The 26,069-nt window shown below is 52.5% G+C and overlaps 2 protein-coding genes across 7 annotated transcripts in view; both read left to right on the top strand.

Moving 5' to 3' along the window:
• The window catches only part of CLCN7 (chloride voltage-gated channel 7), a 28,486-nt gene extending 11,430 nt beyond the window's left edge, over nt 1–17,056 (top strand). Inside the window, exons 5-25 of the mRNA XM_084764191.1 lie at nt 619–751; nt 1,098–1,207; nt 2,113–2,193; nt 3,689–3,751; nt 3,856–3,939; nt 5,259–5,352; nt 5,615–5,679; nt 6,158–6,274; nt 6,631–6,685; nt 7,547–7,607; nt 8,054–8,192; nt 8,810–8,903; nt 10,901–11,070; nt 12,360–12,411; nt 12,698–12,825; nt 13,009–13,094; nt 13,352–13,481; nt 14,370–14,429; nt 14,510–14,686; nt 15,078–15,158; nt 15,400–17,056. Coding sequence (XP_084620317.1) covers nt 619–751; nt 1,098–1,207; nt 2,113–2,193; nt 3,689–3,751; nt 3,856–3,939; nt 5,259–5,352; nt 5,615–5,679; nt 6,158–6,274; nt 6,631–6,685; nt 7,547–7,607; nt 8,054–8,192; nt 8,810–8,903; nt 10,901–11,070; nt 12,360–12,411; nt 12,698–12,825; nt 13,009–13,094; nt 13,352–13,481; nt 14,370–14,429; nt 14,510–14,686; nt 15,078–15,158; nt 15,400–15,486 — 2,067 coding nt within the window. The 3' untranslated portion in view covers nt 15,487–17,056. The remainder of the gene's footprint in view (nt 1–618; nt 752–1,097; nt 1,208–2,112; nt 2,194–3,688; nt 3,752–3,855; nt 3,940–5,258; nt 5,353–5,614; nt 5,680–6,157; nt 6,275–6,630; nt 6,686–7,546; nt 7,608–8,053; nt 8,193–8,809; nt 8,904–10,900; nt 11,071–12,359; nt 12,412–12,697; nt 12,826–13,008; nt 13,095–13,351; nt 13,482–14,369; nt 14,430–14,509; nt 14,687–15,077; nt 15,159–15,399) is intronic.
• Nucleotides 17,057–17,191: 135 nt separating this feature from the next.
• Nucleotides 17,192–26,008, top strand: CCDC154 (coiled-coil domain containing 154). 6 transcript variants are annotated; one of them, XM_084764198.1, is made up of 18 exons: nt 17,192–17,543; nt 17,778–17,868; nt 18,037–18,250; nt 18,362–18,581; nt 18,718–18,776; nt 19,028–19,123; nt 19,458–19,581; nt 22,178–22,279; nt 22,363–22,491; nt 22,562–22,689; nt 23,008–23,134; nt 23,227–23,364; nt 24,268–24,387; nt 24,495–24,571; nt 24,820–24,937; nt 25,070–25,156; nt 25,384–25,614; nt 25,699–26,008. In XM_084764198.1, the coding sequence occupies exons 2-18, from the start codon at nt 17,862–17,864 to the stop codon at nt 25,876–25,878; spliced, it is 2,157 nt and encodes a 718-aa protein (XP_084620324.1). In that variant the 5' UTR covers nt 17,192–17,543; nt 17,778–17,861; the 3' UTR covers nt 25,879–26,008. The 6 variants fall into 6 exon arrangements, with proteins under 6 accessions (XP_084620324.1, XP_084620325.1, XP_084620326.1 ...); XM_084764199.1 differs by having other exon boundaries at nt 17,192–17,547; XM_084764200.1 differs by having other exon boundaries at nt 17,192–17,868; nt 22,565–22,689.
• Nucleotides 26,009–26,069: the final 61 nt, after the last annotated feature.

The following is a 26,069-nucleotide window of genomic DNA, read 5'->3' as shown; positions in this document are numbered from 1 at the left end:
GTGCTGACATGTTGGGCCCGGCGGGGTCACTGTTCCATCTCTCTCCCTTTTCTCCTGTGGGTTCAACAGCCACTATTTGGTTTTATGGTTGTGTGTTGGAGGATGGGGCTCTGAACCTGTGACACCTGGCCACAGGTACAGGAAACTGGGAGGGAGGCTATAATCATCATGGCCAGTAAGGCTGTCCTGCAGATGGTAGACAGGGCATCAGATGTTAGCAGCTAGCTGTGAATTTGTGGGGACTGTTACTTACCCCCTTGTGACTTCAGTAACCCTCAGTAGCCATCAAAACATTGGCCGGAAGCTGCTTCTGTTAGATTTGGGCTGAGAGTAAGCTTTGTCCTGTGTGTGGGAGCGGCCCTAGAATCTGCCAGCACACTACCAGAGCAGGGCACAACAGGGCTTTATTTATTTATTTTTTTTAAAAGATTTTTTGAGACAGGGTTTCTCTGTATAGCAGTCCTGGCTGTCCTGGACTCACTTTTGTAGACCAGGCTGGCCTTGAACTCACAGCGATCCTCCTGCCTCTGCCTCCCGAGTGCTGGGATTACAGGCAGGCGCCACTATGCCCGGCTAGTGCTCACCTTTAACAGTACTCTGTTCCCCATCCCTATCTAGGCTTTCCGGACTGTGGAGATCAAGCGCTGGGTTATCTGTGCCCTCATTGGAATCCTCACAGGCCTAGTAGCCTGCTTCATTGACATTGTAGTCGAGAACCTAGCAGGCCTCAAGTACAGAGTCATCAAGGACAGTATCCTTCCAAGACGCTCAGCATGGGCCATGTGGGGTGAGGGCTCAGCGGCAAAATGCTAGCCTGTGTCTTCACAGGCAGGCAGGAAGAACGGAGCAGGCCTGGCTCCATAGAGACTACCCTGCCACACATGCACTCAGGCCAGCATATGTGTGCTGTAGTCATAGGCAGGCCATGAGAAGTCTAAGTTGTCCACTTAGCACCATGGCCTGCTAGCTAGTCGGTAGTTGTGCCAGCCCAGGTCATGGGATGATCTAGGCCAGGTAGACTGGCCACAAGAGTGACATAAGCAGGTCAGGTGTGTGCTCCAGACGTGTAGCAGTGCCTGTCCTTGACAATCTCTGAGACATCGACAAGTTCACAGAGAAGGGCGGCCTGTCCTTCTCCCTCCTGCTGTGGGCCACACTGAATTCTGCCTTCGTGCTCGTGGGGTCTGTGATTGTGGCCTTCATAGAGGTAATGCCACTTTGCCTAGGAGACTGGGCACCTGAGATCAGAGTGGACACAGGGTTTGGTGAAGGCTGTGCTCCTCTAGCTTACCCACCATGGCCTCCTATTTGCCTGTAAGGATGGAGGCTTTTGCCAGAGAGAATCACAGTGTGGTAGATTGGGAAATGTTCAGTCAGAACAGAAAACACATTGGGGTCTTCTCAGTTTGACTCCTGGTAGTACCATATTTAACCCAACAATACAACCCCCACTCCATCCCTTAGCTGCCTAATTCACATTCAGAGCATAGGTATACCACCCTACCCCATATTCACATGTAGCTAGATCTAGCTCTCTCAGGGCCATCACATAGCTAGATAAGAGGATATTCCAGGCCCTTCAAGTTCTCAGGAATTTGGGCAACTCATGCAGGGATGAGGGCCTACCAGGACCAGCCATTTCCCAGGAAGACTATACTTCCCACCCACAGATGGCCCCTCCAAAATGCATCTTTATTTCAAAGCCCCCTAAGTCTTCCGTCTTAGATCCCTCTATGTTCTTTGTTCTTTTTGTGGGTAATAAAAGAAGGAATAGACAGTATCCAGAGCCTTCTATGTGAATATAGAGTAGCTGTCCCTTATGTAGGCACTGATAGTTCCTGCTTGGTACATGATGAGTGTCCGGTCCACCCTGGAGTATCCCCTCACATAGCTCACTTAGGGTACATGACCCCCAGACTCTGCCGTCAGCCCTTCACACGTGCTCACAAGGTTTTCTCTCAGGGTTGCTTCACTCCTGGCTGGGGGAAGGGAGGGACCTCTACTTCCCTGACCTCTACAGGCCCTTCTCCATGCCTGCTCCCCATGTTTCTTGTGGTTGTAGAGGCTGCATCCCCTTATTCTGCATGCTCAGTGGCACCTCTGTCTTTCCAGCCAGTTGCTGCTGGCAGTGGAATCCCTCAGATCAAGTGCTTCCTCAATGGGGTGAAGATCCCTCATGTGGTGCGGCTCAAGGTGAGGTGTGCGGTGATCTCGGGGAGGACACAGGATTTCTGCTTCCCTGAGTCTGTCTTTGTCTTTGCTGGACCCTCCACACCTGGCACAAGCAAGATGTACACCAACTGTTGTGTGTGCACTCGATGACAGTCCGTGCATCTAAAAGTGGCAAAAACTGGTCTTTGCCTGCAGCAAGTAGTGCAAGAGTATGGATGTTGTGCTTGCAGTTGCACAGCACATGTCTGTAACCCAGGACTGTGGCCCTGAATATTTCAGTCAGAGGAGCGGAGCAGGGTGGGAGATAACTTACCTTCCCTTTTCTGTTTTTAGAGTTTTCTCTCATACTCACAATGCATAACACTAGCAGCATCCTATTGCCACAGAGGCTGAGCAGTTGTCACCACAGTCTACTTACTACTGTTTGGTTTTGCATGACCAGCCTTTCTGCCTGAGTCTGGCCAGATCCTACCTCTTGTGCCTAGCTCAGCAGGAAGGTGGGCATTGGCCTTCTTCAGTGTACTCCCTTGCCTGATACTCTGTAACCTCCCGAGGGAGCTCCTGTGTTTCATGCCTGGTAGCCAAGGAAAAGTAGCATGGTCGCATTCTGGAAAGTGAGAGTCCTGTGCTGCTGCCCTGTCGTAGAATAGGGAGCACATACTGCTTCTGCACAGCACTGACTTGTCACCCATACTGGACTTCATGGAGCAATCTGGAACATTTTGCTAAATAGCTTTGGCTAATAGACTAGGTTTACAAGGCTTCCTCAGAGCCTGCATTGAGCATCATGGTGTCCTTCCCAGTGGTCTCCTCCTCCCTACACCAGGTGCTATGTACCAGAGGAGGCAGATATAAATTATGGGGGAGGGGGTTGTTTTCCGAGACAGTTTCTCTGTGGCTGTCCTGGTCTCACTTTGTAGACCAGACTGTCCTCAAACTCACAGAGATCCTCCTGCCTCTGCCTCCCGAGTGCTGGGATTACAGATGTGCACCACCAAGCCCAGCTATGTATGTTTTTTATATTGTTGGTGGGCATAGATGACAGAGTCAACTTTCTTGACTGCCCTGAGCACCCACCAGGTTCACACAGTTCATGGAAATTATGGTCCGTCAGCCCCACCTTCATGGTTCCTGGCCTGTTGTTGGAAGGAATACTGGGTTGTCCGTGGAGTGGGTGCTAAAACCTCCATGCAGGTGGAAACACCTGTACATTTATGAGGTGGGGGCCATGTTGTCAGCCCCAGCTAGTAGTTGTCTCCAAGGCAAAGCTATGCTGGGCCCAGGGCAGAGCATAGTTGTAGGGCAGCACTGAACCCCCTTCCTCAGGACCCTCCAGGGATATCAGCCCTAGATTCCCTGAGGACTGTAGAGGAGTAGTCCTGGGTGCTGTCCTAGCACCTGTGGTGTGGGCTGATGGTCACCTGAGCACTCAGTGGCACTGCTGGCCTTCCTTGAGCTCCTGGGGCTCAGGCACGTATACAGCGGGTTACTTACTCTGTGTCTTCCTTGTTTCCAGACGCTGGTGATCAAGGTGTCCGGTGTGATTCTGTCTGTTGTAGGGGGACTGGCTGTGGGAAAGGTAACAACAGAATGAGTGACACTGGTCCCTTCTGAGTTTTTGTGCTTGGGAGGACACTAAGACCCATGCATGGCCTCTGAGTACTGATTGCTTTGTGCTCCCAGGAAGGGCCAATGATCCACTCAGGTTCCGTGATTGCTGCTGGGATTTCACAGGGAAGGTCCACATCACTCAAGCGAGATTTCAAGGTGAGTCCTTGCACACACACTGTGGACTGGGGGTTCATAGGTGTGTCTCAGCTGGCCTCCTGCTCAGGCAGTTCCTGTCCCTAACTCTAGCTCTAAGAACAACCCTGCCTGCTCCCAGCCCAGTGCTTACAGACCACATGGCCTCTCCATAGCCAGTCACTAAGGTGCTGATGTCATATGATACTATGGTTCTGTTGAAAAGGATCTATAGCTCTGAACAGCTTCTCAGAGGGACAGTCACTTCAGGGAGGTCAGAGCCTTAAATGGTTATTCACACACATGCTTCCCACTACTACCAGCAGTAAGATGAGCATTACACTAAACTTCTGTATTGATACATCTATAGCTGTCTTTTGAAACATGGTCACATTGTATAGCTGAGGCTGGCCTTGAATTTAGGATTCTGTCTCAAGACTTATGAGAGCTGAGGTGCCAGGGATGCACCACTAAGCATGACTTAATAATCTTTTTTTTTTTTTTTTTTTTTTGGTTTTTCGAGACAGGGTCTCTCTGTGTAGCCTTGGCTGTCCTGGACTCACTTCGTAGACCAGGCTGGCCTCGAACTCACAGTGATCCACCAGCCTCTGCCTCCCAAGTGCTGGGATTAAAGGCGTGTGCCACCACACCCGGCCCATCTTTTTTTTGTTGTTGTTGTTTTTTTTGTTTTTTGAGACAGGTTTCTTTTGTAGACTCAGCTATCCTGGACTTGCTTGTAGACCAATTTGGCCTTGAACTCACAATGATCCGCCTGCCTCTGCCTCCCAAGTGCTGGGATTACAGGCATGCTCCACTGTGCCCAGCAATAAGAGGGCACCAGATTTCATTATAGATGGTTGTGAGCCACCGTGTGGTTGCTGGGAATTGAACTCAGGAACTTTGGGAGAGCAGCCAGTGCTCTTAACCTCTGAGCCATCTCTCCAGCCCCAATAATCCTTTTTAAAATCAAGAACAATTTTAGATTTTCCCAGTAACTGTGTTTTCTTCAGTTATTAGGGTAGGGCTGGAACAGGAAGTTCATAGATTCCTTGTGTATGTGGAGAAGTTGAGTCATTGTCACAAATGGAATTCTGTGGTTCTGTTCTCAGCTATGGGTACATGGGAGCACCAGCTCTGCTGTTTTCTATCACAGTCTGTAATACTGCTCTCTGTGAACCCAGTAGTACCACAGTGATTATAATGATGTGATTACCTAGACAGAAATCCCCCTGCCTCTTACATCCCTTCTTGGCTCCTTTGGTGGGAACTGTTTCCAATTTCCCTTCCCGTGATGAGTGACCCTGCAGAGCCTCTCACAACACCCTTCCATCGCTCTCTTTCAGATCTTTGAATATTTCCGCAGAGACACAGAGAAGCGGGACTTTGTCTCAGCTGGAGCTGCAGCTGGAGTGTCTGCTGCATTTGGAGCCCCTGTGGGTAAGGAAGGGGCAGTCCTACCTCATCTCTGGCTCTGCACTTGTGGGAAACAGGGCTTTCTTGTAGGTGTGGTTCTTAGGTTTGCAGACAAGTCCTGGTAAGGGTGTGGGTAGTGTCTAAGAGCCACCAACTGTGGCCTGGGACTACCTAGCATCTTCCCTGTGTCATGGTCTTAGTCTCCTGGGGCCTCTGTTGGGCATTGGCAGTGGGTAGGCTGCCCTGTGTCCTGCATGGCACTTTAGTCCTGCTGCTTGCCTTCCAGGTGGGGTCCTTTTCAGCCTGGAAGAGGGCGCCTCCTTCTGGAATCAGTTCCTGACATGGAGAATTGTAAGTGCCTAAGGAAGGCCCCTGTCCAGGGCCGTCATGATTCTTCCTCCCTTGAGAACTCTTCATAGTCATTCCATCCTTTTGTATTCTTGCGTCCCCCAGTGGGTTTAGTAGCTGCACACCTGTTCTAGGTGTTCTTGCCAACCTTTGGTGGCTCCTGGGAATCCTGTAACCAATATCTTCTCTTACATTCTTCATTAGCTCCTCTGTAGAGCTGCAACCCTAGCTTTGCCAGCCCCCCTTGGCTCTAACCCATTTCCTTTTGTCTTAGATGACAAAAAACCCAGCCTCCATGTCTGTCTCTGGCATTCAGATGAGAGTGTTTTATCTAACTCTTAGAGCCTAGGTGGGTCAAATAGAGGGTGCTGGGTGAGCCAGCTAGAGCTGTGTGGGTACTGAGTGGCCTGGGCAGGACTCCAGGGGTGCTGGGGGCACCAGGCATGTGTCTAACTAAGGCTCTGGCTTCTCTCTGCCACAGTTCTTTGCTTCCATGATTTCCACATTTACACTGAATTTTGTTCTGAGCATCTACCATGGGAACATGTGGGACCTGTCCAGCCCTGGCCTCATCAATTTTGGAAGATTTGACTCAGAGGTAACTTGCCAGCCACGTTGTCCCACCTTGACCTTTCTGGTGCCACCTCAGAATCTTATTGGCGTAAGACTGAAGCTTGAACATGGCTTTGGGAAAATCTAGTTCTTAGTAGGGATGTTGAACTCTCGCTTGCCAGTTTGAGGACCCTGCAGTGCTCTGGGAGTGTGCTCCAGCAGGGTTTTGGGTGTACCACAGCGCTGGTGTGAGATGGCTGCGCAAGCGAATAACCTTCTCAAAGACTATTTATCTCACCTGTGGCACTTCTTTGATCCTGACAAAAGTGCTACAAGGTTCTGTCCGGTCCTATAATTTAAGCAGCAATTTCTCACAGCCTTTGCTTTCTCCTCTCTCCACAGAAAATGGCCTACACCATCCATGAGATTCCTGTCTTCATCGCCATGGGCGTGGTGGGTAAGGGCCTTTCCTGTAGCATGGACCAGAGTGAACCCTTGCAGGGGAGGGTGAACTCCCAGCCCCAAAGCGGGGCAGGTCTGCAGCTGCCTTGGTCAGGCTCTCCACTCCTCACTCCTACGCACTGCCCTGCTTCCACCCACACATGCAGGGGTGGGCACCTTAGGAAGACCCCAGAACTTTAATTCTACCTTGACAAAGCTCCAGACTTGGAATGAGATTCCCTGAGGGGCAGAGGAGACAACATCTACAGGGTGACAGTTCCTAAAATACTCAGGGCCTGAAGTGGTTCAGGTTTCCTTTTTTTTTCCTCCTGAAATTTAGAACATTTATATATATATAAAATGAGATTTGGGGGGAAGATACCCAAGCCTAAAGGCGTCCATCTATTTACATTGTCCCTTGTACTTGATACAAAGGTCAGGTGTAGAGTTTTCTACCTGAAGGTGTTGGCTCTGTTTATTAACAGTTAAACTTTATTATACAACCCTGAAGGTCATGTCCATGCTCAGAGGTTGAAGGTTTGGCTTTTGAGTGATACATGCCCAGCCCATGCTGCTCTATAAGAAGCACGCCTTTAATCCCGGCACTCAGGAGGCAGAGGCAGGCACATCTCTATGACTTCGAGGCCAGCCTGTCTAAAGAGTGAGTCCAGGACAGCCAGGGCTGTTACAGAGAAACCCTGTCTCCAAAAATAAAAAATAAAAAACGAAGAAGAAGAAGTTGAGTGGAAGGCAGAGCAGACTTAGTGGTAATGTCTGGAAAGCCATTTGGCAGTGTACCCTCACCAGGGCCGTCCTGCTTCTGCGAGCTCCACTGTCCTCCCTGTGAAAGTGACATGAGTCTATTTTCTGGTTACAGGTGGCATTCTTGGTGCTGTGTTCAACGCCTTGAATTACTGGCTAACCATGTTTCGAATCAGGTGAGAAAGCCCCATTTTATGTATCAGATTGATGAGTATAGGAAATTGACAAATTGTGAGAGCCTTATCAATGAGGATCCTTCCCTGATAAAATTTGTCAGGGAGAGCAAAGTCCTAGGTGAGCTAGATAGCGTCCACCTTCTGCCTGCGGTGGCAGCCCTTTTCTTAGAAGAGAAGCAATCAGGTTGTTTGGGAAGGTCACTGAGTGCCTGTTCGTTGTGCTGGCTCAGCTGCTGTGGTGGTGTAGTAGGGCGAGTCGTTACTGAGAAGCTACAGCGAGAAAGAGAACCCCGGAGTCTGGGCTGATTGATCATTAAACCTGTATTGTGTGACTCTCTCATCAATGGCCTCCGGATCAGGTTGCCCTGGCAACTGCCAGGAGCAGGGCCGGTGAGGCTACCCCTGGCTATCCCTGCAGCAAAATCCACCATGGCTTTGGTCTCCAGGTACATCCACCGGCCCTGCCTGCAAGTGATTGAGGCCATGCTGGTGGCTGCTGTCACAGCCACAGTTGCATTCGTCTTGATTTATTCGTCTCGAGATTGCCAGCCCTTGCAGGGGAACTCCATGTCCTACCCGCTCCAGGTAGGCACAGGCCTCGGGCTGGCCCTGTGAGCAGGACCAACCCTGCAGAACTCTGCTTCTCCAGATGCTAGTAGGCCTTAGGCTTGCTCTGTAGGGAGGGTCCCACAGGAAGCTGAGGCTCTCTGTCAGGGGCCTGGGGAATGGGTGGTGGTTCTAGACTGATCTCACCATAGTCCTTTCCAGACACATCCTGGAGAGTTTCAGAATGGGGCTCAGTATAGATTAGAGAAGTGCATGCCTGTAAGCACACAGAAACCATATGAAGATGGATTGTAGCAGCTCAGAAGAGTCCCAAAACGAGAGCTGCAAACAAATGACATGTCCTCCATGTAATAAGTGGTACTCAGCTCAGAGGACTGGGCCTACTGAGTCCCAGGACCAGTGTCCCACTGTTGATTCTGAGGCATTGCTCATGAAGCTCGTAGGTTCCTGTTTCTTCTGGATAGCAGGGGCAGATGCACCTCCATCTCCCAGAGAAACCCTGCTTGAACTTAAACTTGGGCTCTGTACTCCGAGCCCAGATCCTGTTTGGTGCTCTCCAGACTCCGGTATGTAAGCACTCGGCAGCAGACTCTGTCCCATTGCATCTCTTCCTCCATGTCCTTTCAACTCTGCAGCTCTTCTGTGCAGATGGCGAGTACAACTCCATGGCTGCAGCCTTCTTCAACACCCCAGAGAAGAGTGTGGTCAGCCTGTTCCATGACCCACCAGGTATGTGTAGTCAGCATGGCTGCAGCTTATTGAGAACAGTGGGCAAGCTCTTGGCCCAGAGGTCACTGCACTAGACTGAGGGGTCATCTCTGATATGGTGAGGTGTGCTGGAGTGCAGGAGCCAGCATTGCGGAGCTGGGGACATAGGCTCGCACAGGATTGCCAGGGTTCTGTGGGATACCTAGTGGCCAAGCACCTGGAGAGGGACTGGCTGGGCTCTCCATCTTCTCCTTTCTTCCTAAGGATAGTCACCTGAGTTACTTCCATGCCTTCTCCAGAAGAAAGCCTAGCCTGATGACTCAGCCCAAGCAGAGCTGAGCAGCCTTAGGCCTGCGTCTCCAGCTCTTCCCTACTGGTTTAGTTTGCTTTCTGTTGTTGTAAGGAAACACTGATCACAGCCAACTGGAGAAGGAACAGGTCTATTTAGTCTTCAGGGGAAGCTGAGGCAGGCACTGACACAAAGACCATAAAGGAACATTGATTTCTGGCCAGCTCAGCTGCCTTCCTCATACAGCCCAGGCCCACAATGTGTTGGAGCCTCCCACACCAGCTGGCAGACAAGAAGATGCCCCCAACAGACATGCCTGCATGCCTTTCTGATGGACACAATTCCTTAGTTCCCACTCCACAAGTACATCAAGTTAACAACTAACATGACATCCATCCTACCTTCGCCGGCAGTTGTTTACTATTGTGTCCTGTCATAAGGCTAATGGGCACTTCCCTGCTTAGGGAAACTTCTGTGTCCATAGGAAAGGACCATTAGAAGTGGGTGGTTTTGTTTGTGTGTGTGCGTGTGTGTGCGTGTGTGTGTGTGTGTGTGTGTGTGTGTGTGTGTGTGTGTGTGTTTTGTTGTTGTTGGTTTTGATTTTGGTTTTGGTTTTTTGAGACAGTTTCTCTGTTTAGCGTTGGCTGTCCTGTACTCGCTGTGTAGATCAGGCTGGCCTCGAACTCACAGCAATCCTCCACTCCAAGTGCTGGGATTAAAGGTGTGCACCACCACGCCCAACCCGGATCATTAGATGAATTTGGCATAGGATAAGCCAATGGCTTTCCACACGTGGACCTCTGCCCTTACTGACCTACTCCTGCAAGCCTCAGTAACCCGTGTGTTCTTTTTTTTTTTTTAAGATTTTATTTATTTATTTTATATATAAGTGCTCCATCTGCATATACACCTGCAGGCTAGAAGAAAGCATTAGATTTCAGTATAAATGGTTGTGAGCCACCATGCTCTTCGCTGGGGATTGAACTCAGGACCTCTGAAAGAACAGACAGTGCTCTTACCCACTGCGCCACCTCTCCAGCCCCAACCTTTGTGTTTTTACCCAGACTGATGGTGTATCCCCCGACCCTGACCTTCATTCATATAGGCCGCCGTGGTTCCTCTATTTGGCCTTAGTTCTCTGGTTTCTCATCCACAAATAAAGCCTCAGCATCTTGTCTAGGAACGACATCCCTCCCAGGTCTTGGAGTTTGGCCACTGAATTACAGTGGCCAGGAGTGGTTTGGAGGTCTTGGTCACCTTCACTTCTGCCGAATGTCTTCCTGAACTGCTGACTGTTGCAGGGCTCCCACACTCAGGCCGTGCTCAGGCTCGGGGAAGCTGTCCTAGCGCAGCTGGCATATGTGAAGCCACACTGACTGTGAGTCCCGCTGAGCTGGAGGTCTGCTTCTGCTCTCATGAACAGTCTCCACACTGGGGCAGGACACACTTCAGGCTATTGGTCATTCTGAGGAGTTTGGTGCTGACATCTTGGGCCCTGGATTTGACACTTGTGCAGCCAGCTTGAGGCCACCTTGCTGCACTTCCTCACATCGCTTCTGACTCTTTGGACCTACCCTTCACCTGGAGAAGCTGAGAGTGCAGAGCTTTCTGGGGACCACTGGGAATCTGGGCTCTGACGGCCCAGTTTGTGGGATGGGAGCTCAGGGCAGGCATGACATCCCTGCATAGGCCCAAGTCGATCTACAGCCAGTGCCCTCCTTTCCCCTAGGCTCCTACAATCCCATGACTCTAGGCCTGTTCACCCTGGTCTACTTCTTCCTGGCCTGCTGGACCTATGGCCTCACAGTGTCTGCTGGTGTCTTCATCCCATCCCTGCTCATCGGGGCTGCCTGGGGCCGACTCTTTGGCATCTCCCTGTCCTACCTCACAGGGGCAGCGGTGAGTTGGGGGAAGCATTCCAGAGCTACTGCTCAAGCGTTCCTGGTGGCTTCAGGACTAGAGAAGTTGGAAGCTTGGGGCACCTGGTGCATTGAGGCAGAAATCTCTGGTGCTGTTGAGTAGCCATATCACAACTGTGGAAACACGTCAGGGAGATGAGTGAGAGGATGTATACAAAGGAAGAAATAGCCTAGGCCTGTCTAACACTAACCTGCGCGTAGGCCTAGCCCTTTGATCTGTGTGTGTTTTCTCACTTCAGTTGTTTGAGTGGTGCACACCTTTATTCCCAGCACTTAGGAGACAGAGGCAGGAGGATCTCTGTGAGTTTGAGGCCAGTTTGGTCTACAGAGTGAGTTCCAAGACAGCCAGAGCTACACAGAGAAACCCTGCCTAGAAAAAGTAAAAAGCAAAACAAAAAAGAAAAGATAACAACAGGAAGCCTGTTCCTGCCCTCTCCTGTCCTCGGGTTCAGGTGTCTAGGTCTGCTTTGGTTGGGTTTTATCCTCTGAGATGTGAGTCTTCAGAATCACATAAACAGTTCAGTAGCATCTATTAGATACTTAGCATTGTGCAAGCATCACTTCCAGCTCTTGTGTCTTTCTCCACCTAGAAGGGAATCCTACCCATATTAACAGTTGCTCCCATTTTCCCATTCCCAATTCTGGTAGCTTCTAATTTCCTTGCTGTCTGTTGGCTCATCTGTTGCTAACATTTCCTAGGGCACACAGCCTCATATGTATCTGCAGTTCCCAACTGGGTGTGATCATCTGCTTGGTTCATCTGTGTTGTAGCATGTTCTTAGAATCTTTTTTTTTTCAAGACAGGGTTTCTCTGTGTAGCCCTGGCTGTCCTGCACTCACTTTGTAGACCAGGCTGGCCTTGAACTCACAGAAATCCACCTGCCTCTGCTTCCTGAGTGCTAGGATTAAAGGCACATGCCACCGTGCCGGGCTGCTGAATGTCTTTCTTTGGCTGATTCAGTGTGTCTGTATGGGCATTGGTGCCTTGTGCATACTTCTGCCCTGCTGTCTCACTTTATGTAGGTTCCTCAGCACAAAGCACAGCCATCTGAACTCATGGGTGTGGGCAGGTCGCATAGTTTGTGTGTTATGTCCCTATACGTGGCACAGCTAGCTAGAGTGTTAGTACACTGGTTGTAGCAGAGGGCACTGCAGTAGGATGTTCTGCATGTGTGCGTGTGAACTATGGAGTTCACTCCTGGTATACCTTGGCAGATTTGAATGAGGGTTGCCAATGCCTCTGATACTTGCTCATGTTGTCTTCCACAGATCTGGGCAGACCCTGGTAAATATGCCTTGATGGGAGCTGCTGCTCAGCTTGGTAAGCCCCAGCTCTTCCCCTGTCTGAGAGTGTACCTCACTTGTACCCTGCCCACCCATTGTGGGTTCCACCCAATCTAGCCTTTGCCATTCGTGTGAGCAAAATAGGAAGTGAGCTAGCTGAGGTCATCCTCCCATAGTGTGGCCAGGTGGCAATGGTCGGGGCCCAGCAGTTAGCATCCTTGCCTCTGGGGTCTGGAAAGATGGGTGGGTAAAAAAGACTACAGATACAGCAGACCTAGGGATCACATGTTTAGAGGGATATGGGCTCATGACTCTCCCCACAGGTGGGATCGTGAGAATGACCCTTAGCCTGACAGTCATCATGATGGAGGCCACCAGCAATGTGACGTACGGCTTTCCCATCATGCTGGTGCTGATGACTGCCAAGATTGTGGGCGATGTCTTCATTGAGGTGCGCAGCATGGGGGGGTGGTTTGTCCTCTACTTACCCTGGGTATTGGCCATGCAACCTGACATTGAGGGGCTTGCAGCGGCTACAGAAGGAAGGGGGAGTAGGGCAGTGGTGGGGCCCTGGGGGAGTCGGTGTGCCTTAAGGACCCCTGGGCAGTGTCCTGAGTCATGACTCTGTACCCAGGGCCTCTATGACATGCATATCCAGCTGCAAAGTGTGCCCTTCTTGCACTGGGAGGCCCCGGTCACCTCACACTCGCTCACTGCCAGGTATGGCCAGCTGGCCTGCTAAGCCCTTGGGTTCCTGGGTGCTATAGGTGCATGTGGACAGGGGAAACACTGAAAGCCTTTGGACAGCCTAGGTACCAGTGTTCCCACTGTAGCTGGTCCATGGCAGGTCTCCCAGTGCCTGCTTAAGTCTGTGGCATGGAAATGGGGGTCTTGGGTCCCAAATTTGATAGCTTGTCTCTGACAGCTTGTGTATGAGCATCACTGAGATACTGTCCTTGCACTGGGCCTCTTGGCAGGGAAGTAATGAGCACACCTGTGACCTGCCTGAGGAGGAGAGAGAAGGTTGGCATCATCGTGGATGTCCTAAGTGACACAGCATCCAATCACAATGGGTTCCCTGTGGTGGAGGATGTGGGAGACACCCAGGTACTATGGGCACCTCTGAATGTTAGCACCTCTTTATTCTGTGCCCATGAGTGGCACGTGTTGGGGGGGTGCATTGTTGTTCACCTGAGCAAGAAACCTTTTTTTTTTTTTTGTTTTTGGAGACAGAGTTTCTCTATGTAGTCTTGGCTATCCTGGACTTCCTTTGTAGACTAGGTTGGCCTCTAACTCACAGCGATCTGCCTGCCTCTGCCTCCCGAGTGCTGGGATTAAACGTGTGTGCCACTACGCCTGGCCACAAGAAACCTTTTTAAAATTCTTTTTGCCCGTATTTGTGTGTGTGTGTAAGTATGTATGTATGTGTACCACGTGCATGCCTTCAGAGGCTACAAGAAGGTATTAGATCCCCTTAGTGTTAGCTACCCTGAGGGTATTTGGACTCAAGCACAGGTCTTCTTCAAGAGCAACAAATGTTCTTAACCACTGATCCATTTCTCCAACCCATAAGCAGGAAATCTTATGTTGCATGTGGAGTAAAATTCCTCACTTAGCTGGACTGGATGTCTCAGGCACAGTGTTGGTGGCTGTCACATCTGTCAGAAGTGCTGATGAGAAGTGAACCCAGCTAATGTTTACTCTCTTGCCTGAGTCTTACTCTGCTAGGATGGTGGCTTAAAAGAAATGTGAGGGGCATGCTTGGTTACATCTTGCTACCTGCTGATTGCGTTCTCCGCAGCTGGCTTCCATGCTCTGCTGGAAGGGTTAGGCCTGACTCTGATGCTTTAGGGATTAACAGGGTTGTGTGTGAGAAATTCCCATGCTCAGGCCTGTGTTTAGAGGTGACCACTAAATAGCAACCATGGACCAGTAGGGAATCTGGCCAGTTTCCCACTGCAGCCTCAAGGCCTCTGACTCTTTGGTCTTCTGCAGCCAGCCAGGCTCCAAGGCTTGATCCTGCGCTCCCAGCTCATCGTGCTCCTGAAGCACAAGGTGCGCCCAGCAGCCCCTGGGGGAAGGGTCCCGGCCTCCGTCCTTCACAGTAGCAGACATGTAACTGGCTGTCCCTGCAGGTGTTTGTGGAGAGGTCCAACATGGGTCTGGTGCAGCGGCGGCTGAGGCTGAAGGACTTCCGCGATGCCTACCCACGCTTCCCTCCAATCCAGTCCATCCACGTATCCCAGGATGAGCGCGAGTGCACCATGGACCTTTCTGAATTCATGAACCCCTCTCCCTACACTGTGCCTCAGGTACTTATTGACTCAAAAGAGTTGAGGCAGGGCTGGGCCATGGCTGACCTCCAGGGCCCAGGCCTGAGACCTTGTACGCTTTGTAAACGTAGTAGGGAGCTTCTGGGGTCTTGTGGAGAGGTTGCTGCCAGGCAGAGAGGAGGCCTTCAGGGATGGTGCAAGTGGCACTTGCTTCTGGGATGGGCCATCTGACCAAAATGTATCAGGGGCAACCTTAGAGAACGTGGGCTTCAGGTGGCAGTGAGCCTCAAACCCCACTAGCAGCACAGTGGGGCTGGAGTCAGTCATAGGGGGAAGGACAGCTCAGTACCCTGGAAAAGCCTGGGTTGGGAGGTTGAATCTCTTCCCATGGTGAAGTGGAGTGGCTTAAAGGCAGTTGATCGCCTTGCAGGAGGCATCTCTTCCTCGAGTGTTCAAGCTGTTCCGGGCTCTGGGCCTGAGGCACCTGGTGGTAGTAGACAACCACAATCAGGTAAGGCTGGTGTTGTCCTGCTGGGGACTGCTGCAGTGGGTGCACACTCTGCTTCCTGTATCCCTGCTAGGCTGTGGGTGGACACTGGGTCTTGTCTGTCTCAGGACAGTAAGCCTTGGGACCTAGCCTGTTGTCACACACCTACTTAGCACTGGTGTGTAGAGTAGCCATCACATAGAGCAGAGGTTCTGTAGACCCTGTGGGGACTTGGGGACTCTGTGACCTGGTATTGTTCCTCCAGGTGGTCGGGCTGGTGACCAGGAAAGACCTAGCCAGATATCGCCTAGGGAAGGGAGGCCTTGAAGAACTTTCGCTGGCCCAGACGTGAGAGTTGGCTCCACCCTTGTGCAGTGGCACCCCGGCTCCTCTGCACCTCCTCCCAGGGTCCCTGGTCTCAGCCATAGCCTTGCCCCCTGGGCAGTGCCGCAGCAGAAGCAGATGCCCTCCCTGGGCCTGGCTGGTGTGGGGGCCAGACCCATTGTCCTGGGCAGTTGGTTTACATCATCAGCACTTTCCCTGTTCCCTGACCCCTCTACCCCTCGGATTTGCCCCCCTCCTGAGTTCCTTCTTCAAGGATGAAATGTGTGCAATTGTGCCCCTTGTGGCTCACTTCTGAGAGCCAATAGAGACTGGTGTGTGTGTGTGAGACACAGACAAACAAATAAGCAGGCTGGCCGATGGGTAGGCAGGCGTGAGCTACTTATTGCTGTTTCTGCTCTGCCTCTGAGTACTTACCCTGTGTCTGTACTGCCCACACCAGCCAAGAGCTTTAGCAGCCAGGACATGAGGAGCTGTGCAGCCTGGAGCAAGCTCTATCAGGGAACCCACATGTGTCATCCCATGTTTTTGTCCAAAGCTGGGAGTCTGGTTCTGTGCCTGGGGCTTGAGATCTGAAAATCACATGAAGACTGAATCTGAGTTCCCCTGTGTCTGCCCCAGGCTTTCTGAGCCGGGGGTCGTGGCACTGTGGAGCACAGCCAGAAAGCAGGTCTTCCTGAAGCACTTCAGTCCCTGGTGTCCATAGTGGCTTTGCTTAATGTCTGTGCTGTGTACACCCTTGGGCAGTGGCCTCCCAGGACCTGGCCATCCCAGTGACCCTAAGATGGATGGACCTATGAGCACCAGAGCCAAGGAGCCTCACCTCTAAACCCTGTATTTTCAAGGCAGGCTCCACTGGACCAAGCTGGACCTGACAGCCCTCAGTCACCTTCAGAGTCTTCCCCCCAGGACACTTTGTAAAGATAGTTGCCATGTCTCTGGCACGTGTCTGTTACAAGGCCACACAGGTCCTTCTGGCAGCAGCTGCCTTTCAGTTGTCATCCCTCGTCTTACATGAGATGGGCCAGGTGTATTGTTGAGTTCTCTGCCTCGGGCTCAGCATCCAGGGAGTCAGACACTCCACATGGTGGTAGCAAGTACAGATGGCCCCTTCTCTAGATGGTAGCTGCTGTCTGGGGGAGGCACGGGCAGTGGTTGCAACTCTTGAGGAGTACTGCAGCCAGCCCAGCGCCCAGTGGGAAACTATGCAGGGACCCTGACCTCTTCATCCCATCTCACAGCCATGCTCTAGGCTCACTGCAGAGTGTGTTTTCTTCCACCTTCTTGGGTGGCATCCTGTCCTCAAACCTGGGTGCACCAGGCTTTATGACAAGAAGTTAGAACTGACCCGCCTTGCCTGTTCCTGGGTCCTGATGGGTAGGCCTAAGAGACAAAGCCAAGGGTGCTCTGGATTGGGAAGGGCCATATCTGAGTTGGACCCAAGGGGATGAGAAACACTGCACAGGGTCTCAAAGACTTGGTACCAAAAAGCATGTGCAATCTGTCCACAGTTATGTGTTGACTACATGTTGAAATGATATTTTTGGATATATTAGGTTAAATAAAACAATCAAAATTTATCTCTCCCAATATTCTTATTTTGGCTCTTGGCAAGGCTGATATCCCAGTAGCCACATCTGTGACAGCTGTCCTACCCTTAGGTATCTGTTCCCAGATGCAGGACTGGCTGTGTCCTGTTTGCCTAGGACTCTTGCCTTCTGCTCTCTGTGTGTGACGCAAGGGCTTGTGATGGTTCCTGAACAGCCCTTCACCATGGCCATCACCCAATAGTCCCAGAGCCACAGGAGGCTCTTTTGCAAGAGGGAGTCTTCATTGTCCCCCCACCTTCCAGGACTCTTGCCTTCTGCTGTGTGTGTGACTCAAAGGTCTGTGATAGTTACTGAACAGCCTCCAGGGGCCACAAGTTAGGGGAGTCTGCAGGACAGGGCAGATGAGGGCTTAAGTTACACTGGCAGTTGGCCATGAAGTCATAGGGTTCTGATGAGAAAAGGAAGGTTCCAGAATAACTCAGCTGTACCTGCCTCCTTCAGCATTCACCGAGGAGAGGCAGGTATCAGGGCAGGAGCCCACTACCTTATGCTTCAGCTGCTCTCAGGGTCCACAGCCTCTCCTTCTGACTCATCTTCCCAAAGCCACAGTCTCTACTCACAGTCCCCACCCCCACCCCCAGACCCAGCCCTTCCTCCTGACCCCGCCTCCCTAAGGCCCACAGCCTTCTCTTCTCTCAGCTGATCCCTAGTCCCTGTGGCTCTCTAGCCTACATTATTGCCTCCCTCTCAGCCACCCTGGCCTCATGTCCAGCTCTGGGCAGCCACAGGCACTGGTACCATAACCTGAGCCACAGATGGTGGCTGTGGTGAAGCCATGTCAGGTGAGTGGAGTGGGGGAAACACTTTCTGACTGCTTCCCTGAGGCCCTGAACCTCCATGAGGTTCAGTCTGTGTGACTGTGATGAGTCTGCACCCAGGATGACACTGAGCAAGATTACAGGGGCTACTACTGTTCCTTGTGCATGAGCTCCCAAGGTGCCTCCTTCCAGAGCCAGTGGACAGCCCCTCATTAGGGCATTCACCTCCCTCACATCTGAGTACCATCACGCTGGAGGACCTGGAGCTTCTCTTAACAGAAGGCCTAGCCAGTCCTGAGCCCCTGAGTGTGGAGGCCTCCGAGAGATATGAGTGCAACAGCCTGGTGTCCAGCTCCTTGGTCCCTGAACATGATAACCCTAAGCGGTGGAAACAGCTGGAACAGTGGTGAGCCTCAGAGTATGAAAAACTGGGTGATGTGGGGTAAGGGAGATGACACATAGGGAGTTAACCTTTAGGAGAGGCACAGCTTGACCCAGCTGCTCTGGCCCTCATCAGGGTAACTGAGCTGCAAACTGAGGTGGCTCGCCTGAGGGCACACAAGGACCGCTGTGAGCATGCCACATTGGGTCTGCTTCGTGAGCTGCTGCAGGTTCGTGCCCGCATGCAGCTACAGGCCTCAGAGCTGCGCCAACTGAGGCAAGAAGTGCAGCAGGCAGCCCAGAGCCCGGAGAAGGATGCTCTAGAAGGGAGATATTCGGCAGAGCTGCAAACCCAAGTAAGCCGCCCCTTCTAGTGCTCGGGACAGCTTCCCGCACCCTGACCCTGCTGATCCCAGTGGCTTCAGGCTCTGTCCACCTGCGTCTGTGCTGGAGAGAGCTCAGCCTGCCCAGCCCTTCCTTCCTCCTTAACAGTTATCTGGGCCCCAGAGCCAGAGCCAGAGCCAGAGCCAGATGCAAGCCCTGGATAAAAGGTACACACACCCCACACCCCACAAAGGAGGGGAGGCCTTTGTGGGTAGGCCTGGAGCTTGGGCTTCCTTGCAGTAGCTGGTGTTAGGGCCTGTGTGGGTGTTCTTTCCCCCAGTTGATGTAAACAATACCTATAATAGTCCAACTCCGGCTGGGTTCTGCACACGCTGGGCCAAACTGTCCAGGTGGTGGGAGGCTGGCTGCGGGGCCTCATGGCCAGACCGGCAGCTGGCAGGCCAACTCCTTACGGCAGGCTGGTGGAGGTCCGAGAGGCTTTGACACAGATCAGGAGGACACAAGCCCTACAGGACTCAGAGCGGAAGCAGTCCGAGCAGGAGATGAACCTCAGGTGGGCCAGTTCCTTGGACTAGCTCCAAACCAGTATTGTATACACACTGGGAGTCTCAGGCCTGACCAAGGCTGAGGTCCTACCTTCCCTGTGCCCACGGTGCCCGCAGTGGGCCATCTTCTGCCATTAGTGCGGCACTGCTGACTACTGGGGGGCCCTCCTGCCTGATCTTCATTTGGTGCCTTGCCCTCACCAGGATCCCCAAGGTCTATTTCCACTTCCATGTGTTGTCTGGGTGGGTTGTGTAGCCTGAGAAGGACCTAGGACCCCCAAAGCCCACCAGCCTTCTATGGTTCCCTAGCTGAGTTGGTGTTGCCACACCTACTGCCTCTAGGCTGACCAAGCTGACTGGCTTGCTGAGGCAAGAGGAACAGGGCCGGGAAGCAGCCTGCAGCACCTTGCAGAGCAACCAAGAGGACATCAGCCAAAAGGTGGACCTTGGGCTGGCCAAGAATCAGGTATCTCTTGGGAAGCCCGGCCTAAGCCTAGGCCGGAGTCATCAACAGGACTCTGAGTAGGAGACCTCCAGTGTCTCTAACCTACCGCCTTGCCATCAGAAATGGGTCTCTCTCCCTGCAGTTGCTTCAGTGCATATGGCGGCACAGAGTAGGCTCACCATCCTCTCCTGCCTGCTGTGGTAGCTTCTCATCCCACCTGCATTGCCATTCACTGGCATTAGCTGTGCGCTTAGGCATTGCAGCTGACTGCTGCTGTCACACAGCCATGTTTCAAGTGCCCTGTGGCTACAGGTTTGGGGGAACAGAAGGCACGGGTGGGACAGGCCTCTGACTGACCATCTCAATTGAAGCTGCAGAAAAGGAACATCTGGTCTAAAGCCCCTTCTGCAGCTATTTTCAGTTTTAGCATTTCCCTTAAGGTGGACACAAATTCCCAGAGCAACATGGCCTCCCTTCCACGTGGGAACCTTAAGAGGGGCCTCTGCTTCTGGCGTTGGTTGAGAGTGCCTTTAATTCCAGCACTAGGGAGGCAGAGGCAGGTGGATCACTGTGAGTTTGAGGCCAGCCCGGTCTACAGGGCGAGTTCCAGGACAGCCAAAGCCATACAGAGAAACTCTGTCGGGGGAGTGGGCCGGTGGCGTGGGAGAAAAAGAGGGGCATCTGTTCCACATGGGGCTGCCCATGTGTGCCACCAGCTCCTTGGCTCTATAGAGTCCATGGTCCACAGCTGCTGTTCTGTGTATTCAGGTTCCACACAGGACAGGGTGGGCAGAACATACTGGGGGCTTCCAGCTGTTCCAACATAATTCTGCTGCCCAGAAGTAGTGGCATCCCAGTCATGGCTGCTGGGAAGCTAACCCATTGACATCAAGAGCCCAGAAGCTTTGGGCCACGGATTCCTCACATGCTGGGCATGGAGTAAGCTATTTTTCCTGGGTTCAGGCCCTTTGAGGGCTCTTCAGCATTGGTGTCAAGACTTCACACCGCACTGCTTGTTTTTATAATAAAGTTTTATTGGCACAGAGCCGTGAACATTTGTTTAACATAGTGACAGTGACTACTTTAGACAAGAGTTGGGTGGCTTCAAGGGACACCTTGTGAGCTTAAAATGTTTTCTGTCTGGCCCCTTAGAAAAAGTGGCTGAGGGGGTAGAGTGCCAGCCTAGCCTGCACAAAATTCTGGGTTCAGTCTCTAGCACCCATAAAACTGAGTGTGTGGTAATTCTGTCATCTGCATGATAGGTGTGAAGCCAGCCTGGGACATACATGGAACCCTATCTTAGGGTTTTAGGGCCCCCTCACTCAGGCGCAAGAGGCTGGCAGTGGCTCAGATGGTGCGAAAGCTCCATGAGAGCTGGGCCTGTTGGCAGGAGAGCCCTGTGGCCACAGAAAAGGTGATAGGTAAATGAATGCTGTGAGGTAGGTTGTTTATGACTTTTCTTCAGTATGTACAGAGTGAGACAATCTCACTGTGAAACCCCAGCTGACCTCAAACTCACAGCAGCACTCCTGTGAGCCTCAGCCTCCTGAGCGCTGCAGCTACAGGCATGTGCCTGAACATCCAGCTTTATCAAATCCTAACATTCCTAGCTGCGGCTACAGGCATGTGCCTGAACATCCAGCTTTATCAAATCCTAACATTCCTAGGGAGACATAAGAGAAACATTTATTCACTCCAAATAAGGAAGAAGCCAACAGGCTTAAAGAGTCCAAGTCCAGCTTGGTGAATAAAGGAGCTTATTGGGGGGTTCTTACAGGATAGCATGGCTAACGCAGGCGAGTGCAACACCAAAAAGCCTCCACAGCTTCACCATCAAAATTTTACCTCTTGGGAGTGGGAGAGATGGCTCAGCGGTTAAAAGCACTGGCCGCTCTTCCAAAGGACCCAAGTTCCATTCCCAGCACCCACATGGCAGCTCACAACTGTCTGTAGCTCCAGTTCCAGAAGATCTGACAACTTCACACACACAATCAGACATATAGAAAATACACCAATGTACATAAAAATTAATAAACAAAAATCTAAAAAAAATTTACCTCTTAAATACTTTAGCACTGAGGTAGCTGGGTCGCAGGGAGTGGTGGTTGTAATTTCAGGGAAGGCCTTGTGATTCTCCTTCCCTCCCATCAAGTTTTATGTCACTCTGCAGTACAGGTGTGAGGCGGAGGGACAGGAAGCGGGGTTGGCCTCAAGCCTCCATCCTGTGCCTTCACTCAGAGCGGCAGGAGAGCGACTCAGGGAGGAGGCAGCGCCCAGGGATTACATCTAGTTGCCATCCCAGTCCTTTGACGAGGGCACATTCCCACATGTACAGAATGTCTCACGCCTGCTTCTGTTAAGGAGGCTCCAGCTTAGCATGAATTCACTGCCCATTAAACAACCTTCCCTGGATACATACAGGGCTCTGGTATGTGCTGAATTGTCTAGACCCCCTGACCTTACCTGTAGGTCCCTTCCTGGCCCATGAGCTAGTGCTTTGGGAGTCAGTGGGTCCTATCTGCTCTACCTGCATAGCTCAGTGAATGCAGCCTGGCAGTGCAGGCATTGGGAACATGGGGGAGGGGGAGGCTTCAGGTGACAGTGTGGCCCTTCACAGGCCCAGATGACTAAACTCAGTGAGGAGATGAGCCTTCGCTTCCTAAAGAGAGAGGCCAAACTTTGCGGTTTTCTGCAGAAGAGTTTCCTGGCCTTGGAGCAGGTGAGGGCGTGGGTGGGGCCCAGTGTCCTCATAGATGGCCGAGGTGGGCTTCAAATTCCCAGCAGCTAGTGCTGTTTCCACAGAGAATGAAATCCTCAGAGAATACACGGCTGATGGCAGAAAGCAGCCTGCGGGAGGAACTGGAAAGCCGCTGGCAGAAGCTGCATGAGCTTACCGAGGAACGCTTGCGGGCCCTGCGGGCACGGCGTGAGGTGAGCCTGGGTGGCCAGGTGGGGTGGGGGATGGGGTAGTTACCAAGGCTCAGGGCCACTTCTGCCACAGCAGGAGGAGGAGGGTCACCTGCTGGAGCAGTACCGGGGCCTGGACAAAGCTGTGGTCTATCTGACCAAGTTTGTGCGACAGAACCAGGTGTCACTGAATCGTGTCCTGATGGCTGAGCAGAAGGCTCGGTGGGTGTCACGTCAGGACAGTAGGCCACTCAGTCCCTCGCTCAGCTAACCACTGACTGACCTCAGCTAGGGGATGCCCTGTCTCCCTCAACCCCTGCATCTGTAAGTTAAGCACTAGGCCATTTGGAAATGTTAGGGCAGAATAGCAGGCCTCTGCTAGAGTTCCTGTTCCTCCTCCACCCTGATCCTCACTCACAGCCTCTTCTTGGTAGCACCCATCCTCTTTGGTCCATGGGATCACCTAGAAGGCCCCAGAGCTAGCAACCAGGGTCCCCCCCCTGGCCAGTGCTAAGGTACAGTTTGGGCATCTATATGCAGGGAAGCCAAGGTAAGCTTGGAAGAGTCGCAGGCTGAGGAGCTGGCTTCATATGTCCATGAGAATCTGGAGGCTGTGCAGATGGCTGGCAAGCTAGCCCAGCAGGAAACACAGGGTGTGCTGGAGCTGGTAAGGGGCCAAGTGAGGTGGTGGCCAGCAGGGGTCCCCATGTACACAGGCATCCAGCTAAAGCCTCCCTGACTCCATGTTGTCCCATGCAGCTCCAAGAGAAGAGCCAGGTCCTAGAGGGGTCAGTGGCAGGGCTGGGCCAGCAGCTGAAGAACCTGAGTGACCACTGTCTAGCTCTGAGCTGGAGGCTAGATCTGCAGGAACAAACACTAGGCCTGAAGATGTCCCAGGTGAGGTGGGCAGACCCATAGGAAGGGTGGAGCCTGGGGCTGGAGAGATTGCTCAGTGGTTAAGGGCACTGATTGCTCTTCCAGATGGACTCAGGTTCAAATCCCAGCACCCACATGGCAGCTCACAACTGTCTGTAACTCCAAGACCTGATTGTCTTACACAGACATACATAACACCAGTAGACAGACAAAACACCAATGCACATAAAATAAAGGTTAAAAAAAAAGGCGGGTGGAGCCGAGGGTGGAGCCCTGATCCTCTGAATCAGGCAGAGCTCACTCTAGAGCTCACTCTCCCTCTTTACCCTGCCCTTCCCTTCCCCTGGTCAGTTCAGCCCAGCTAGATGCCCCTGCCTGGCAAGACCCCCAGAGCTGCCATAAAGTCTGGTATCTCTGTCCTCTGCAGAGCCTGGCTAAGCTGTCTGGGCCATCAGCAGGACTAAATAAAACCATGCTTAGGCAGGGTGTGGAGGCACACGCCTTTAATCCCAGCCCCTGGAAGGCAAAGGCAGGTGGATCTCTGTGAGTTCAAGGCCAGCCTGGTCTACAAAGGGAGTCCAGGACAGCCAGGGCTATACAGAGAAGAAATCCTGTCTCGAGAAACAAAAACCAAAAAAATAGCCGGTTGTGGTGGCGCATACCTTTAATCCCAGCACTCGGGAGGCAGAGGCAGGTGGATCTCTGTGAGTTCAAGGCCAGCCTGGTCTACAAAGGGAGTCCAGGACAGACAAGGCTACACAGAGAGACCCTGTCTCAAAAACCAAAAGGAAAACCAAAACAAAAAACAACCAACCAAAACAAAACAGAAAACATGCTGAGGGTCAGACACTGCCTCCTGATTTCCTGATTTCAGCCCTGTCTACCTGTCTGTCTACCATCCCTCACCGGATGTTGGAATTGTAGGCACAGACTGCATGGGAAGGTGTGGAGAGGGAGTCGCTGCAGGATCTGACCCAGCAGCTGAAAGAGATCTCAGCTCACTTACATGAGGTTCAGGAGAAAGTGAACAACTTCCCCCAGCAGGTGGGTAGGGCCAGGGTGCAGGTAGCCTTGGGGTTCCCAGCCTTGGCCTAGGGCTCCCAGGTGGCTGTGCTAAGTCACCTTGGGCTCCTATATATTCCACATTTCAGATAGAAAGTGTCTCCACCAAGTGTGTCCTTTATAAGAGTGACGTGGATGTGAAGATTTCTGCTGAGGGAAAGGCCAGGTGAGGGCTCAAAGCCACCCACACCTCTGGGAGGTCCTGGTCCCCACAGTACTCTTCCAAGCCCTGCACCTCCACCCCTGTGGTTGCCTGGCCCCCAGCTAGTCCCACCCTGGGCTCTACCTCCTCTGCTGTAGCCTGCAAGCAGCCTCAAGTTTAGCCCTGGGACAACCTCAGAGGTCCCAGCTCTGGACTGAGCCTTCTGCCTTGGGCCCTGGGACCCCCCTACAACCAGCCATTGGTGCCCACAGGGAGTTTGAGGTGGAGGCTGTACGACAGGAGCTGGCCACCCTGCTGATGTCTGTGCAGCTTCTAAAGGAGGAGAGCCCTGGACGGAAGATTGCTGAGATCCAGGGCCAGCTGGATACGGTATCCCTTGCGCCCCAGGAAGCACCTGTACCTGTCTGCTTCCCTAAACTCCAGGCTCGTGTTGGTTCTCTGGTAGTGGGTATGCTTGGACATCCGCAGTCCATGTCGACCCATGATTAGAGCTGTGTTTAGTTTCAGAAGCAAATGATTAAGTTGGAGAACAGTGTCCAGGCCAACAAAACCATCCAGAACTTGAAGTTTAATAACGAGACCAAGCTGGTAAGGGAAGACACTGAGAGAACCACTGGCCCCCTCACCCTCTGCCAGCCAGGCCCCAAGTCTCCTTTCTCCATGTGGCCCCAGGGGGCAGTTCACCAGCTGGGTGGTGCCGAACAAGTTTCCTGGAGATGAGGGCCTCCTACTGGCCTTCCTCCACAGAAGCAGTCCCCCCACACACACATCTGCTGCACACCCCCATGGTTGATCCAATTCCCATTTCTCTGAAGTTGTCTTGTTCCCCCATGGGGAACTGCACCTCTGCACTCGCAGCGCGCAGAGGAGATTGCAACCCTTCGGGAGAGCATGCTGCACCTATGGAGCGAGGAGGGCCCCTGGCCGCTGACAGTGGGCAGCAAGCGGGTATTCATGTCCCTGGTGAGACAGCGGTTCTTCATCAAGGACGTAGCCCTGGACAAACTGGTCCCTGTGAACTCATGGGGAGTCTACCAGGCTGTGAGGTGGGCAGCTGAGAGCTGGGGTCTCCCAAGGGTAGCAACTCGGCCACAGGAGGCATTTTGGGTATGAGCTGTGTCTCTGGGCAGGTGGCTTCAGTGGAAGACAGTCCTCTTGAACTTGTTGGCCCAGCAAAAGCCAGGAGCCATCTCAGCCATGACCCACTGGAAGCCTGCACTCAAGACCGTGTCTCTGACTCTGTCCCAGAAATAAACATGCCAGTTCTTGTACCTATTGGAGCCAGAGTCTCCTGTTTTTTGGCGGAATGAATGGCTTGTTCACAGCTCATAGGCCTGACAAGGGTGTCAAGCTGTGAGAGGCACCAAACTCAGAAGACCCAAGTTACTTGACCCTGAAGGACCCTTCCTGTCCTGCCTGGTCCAAGGCCAGCTATCACTTTCCCTGGGGGGTCTGTGCAGAGGCACCTGGGCCTCATCTCTCAGGACATCCCAGCTTCCTA

This window comes from Acomys minous (genome assembly GCF_964271855.1).
Source record: "Acomys minous genome assembly, chromosome: 16".
Lineage (NCBI taxonomy): Eukaryota > Metazoa > Chordata > Mammalia > Rodentia > Muridae > Acomys > Acomys minous.
This window is presented reverse-complemented; position numbering and strand designations above follow the sequence as displayed.

What these genes read in the sequence shown, in the direction of transcription:
- CCDC154 (XM_084764198.1), top strand. An exon ending in CGGCAGAGCTGCAAACCCAA is followed by an intron (nt 18,582 to 18,717) that starts GTAAGCCGCCCC and finishes CCTCCTTAACAG; the next exon opens with TTATCTGGGCCCCAGAGCCA. An exon ending in CACAGGGTGTGCTGGAGCTG is followed by an intron (nt 23,135 to 23,226) that starts GTAAGGGGCCAA and finishes TGTCCCATGCAG; the next exon opens with CTCCAAGAGAAGAGCCAGGT.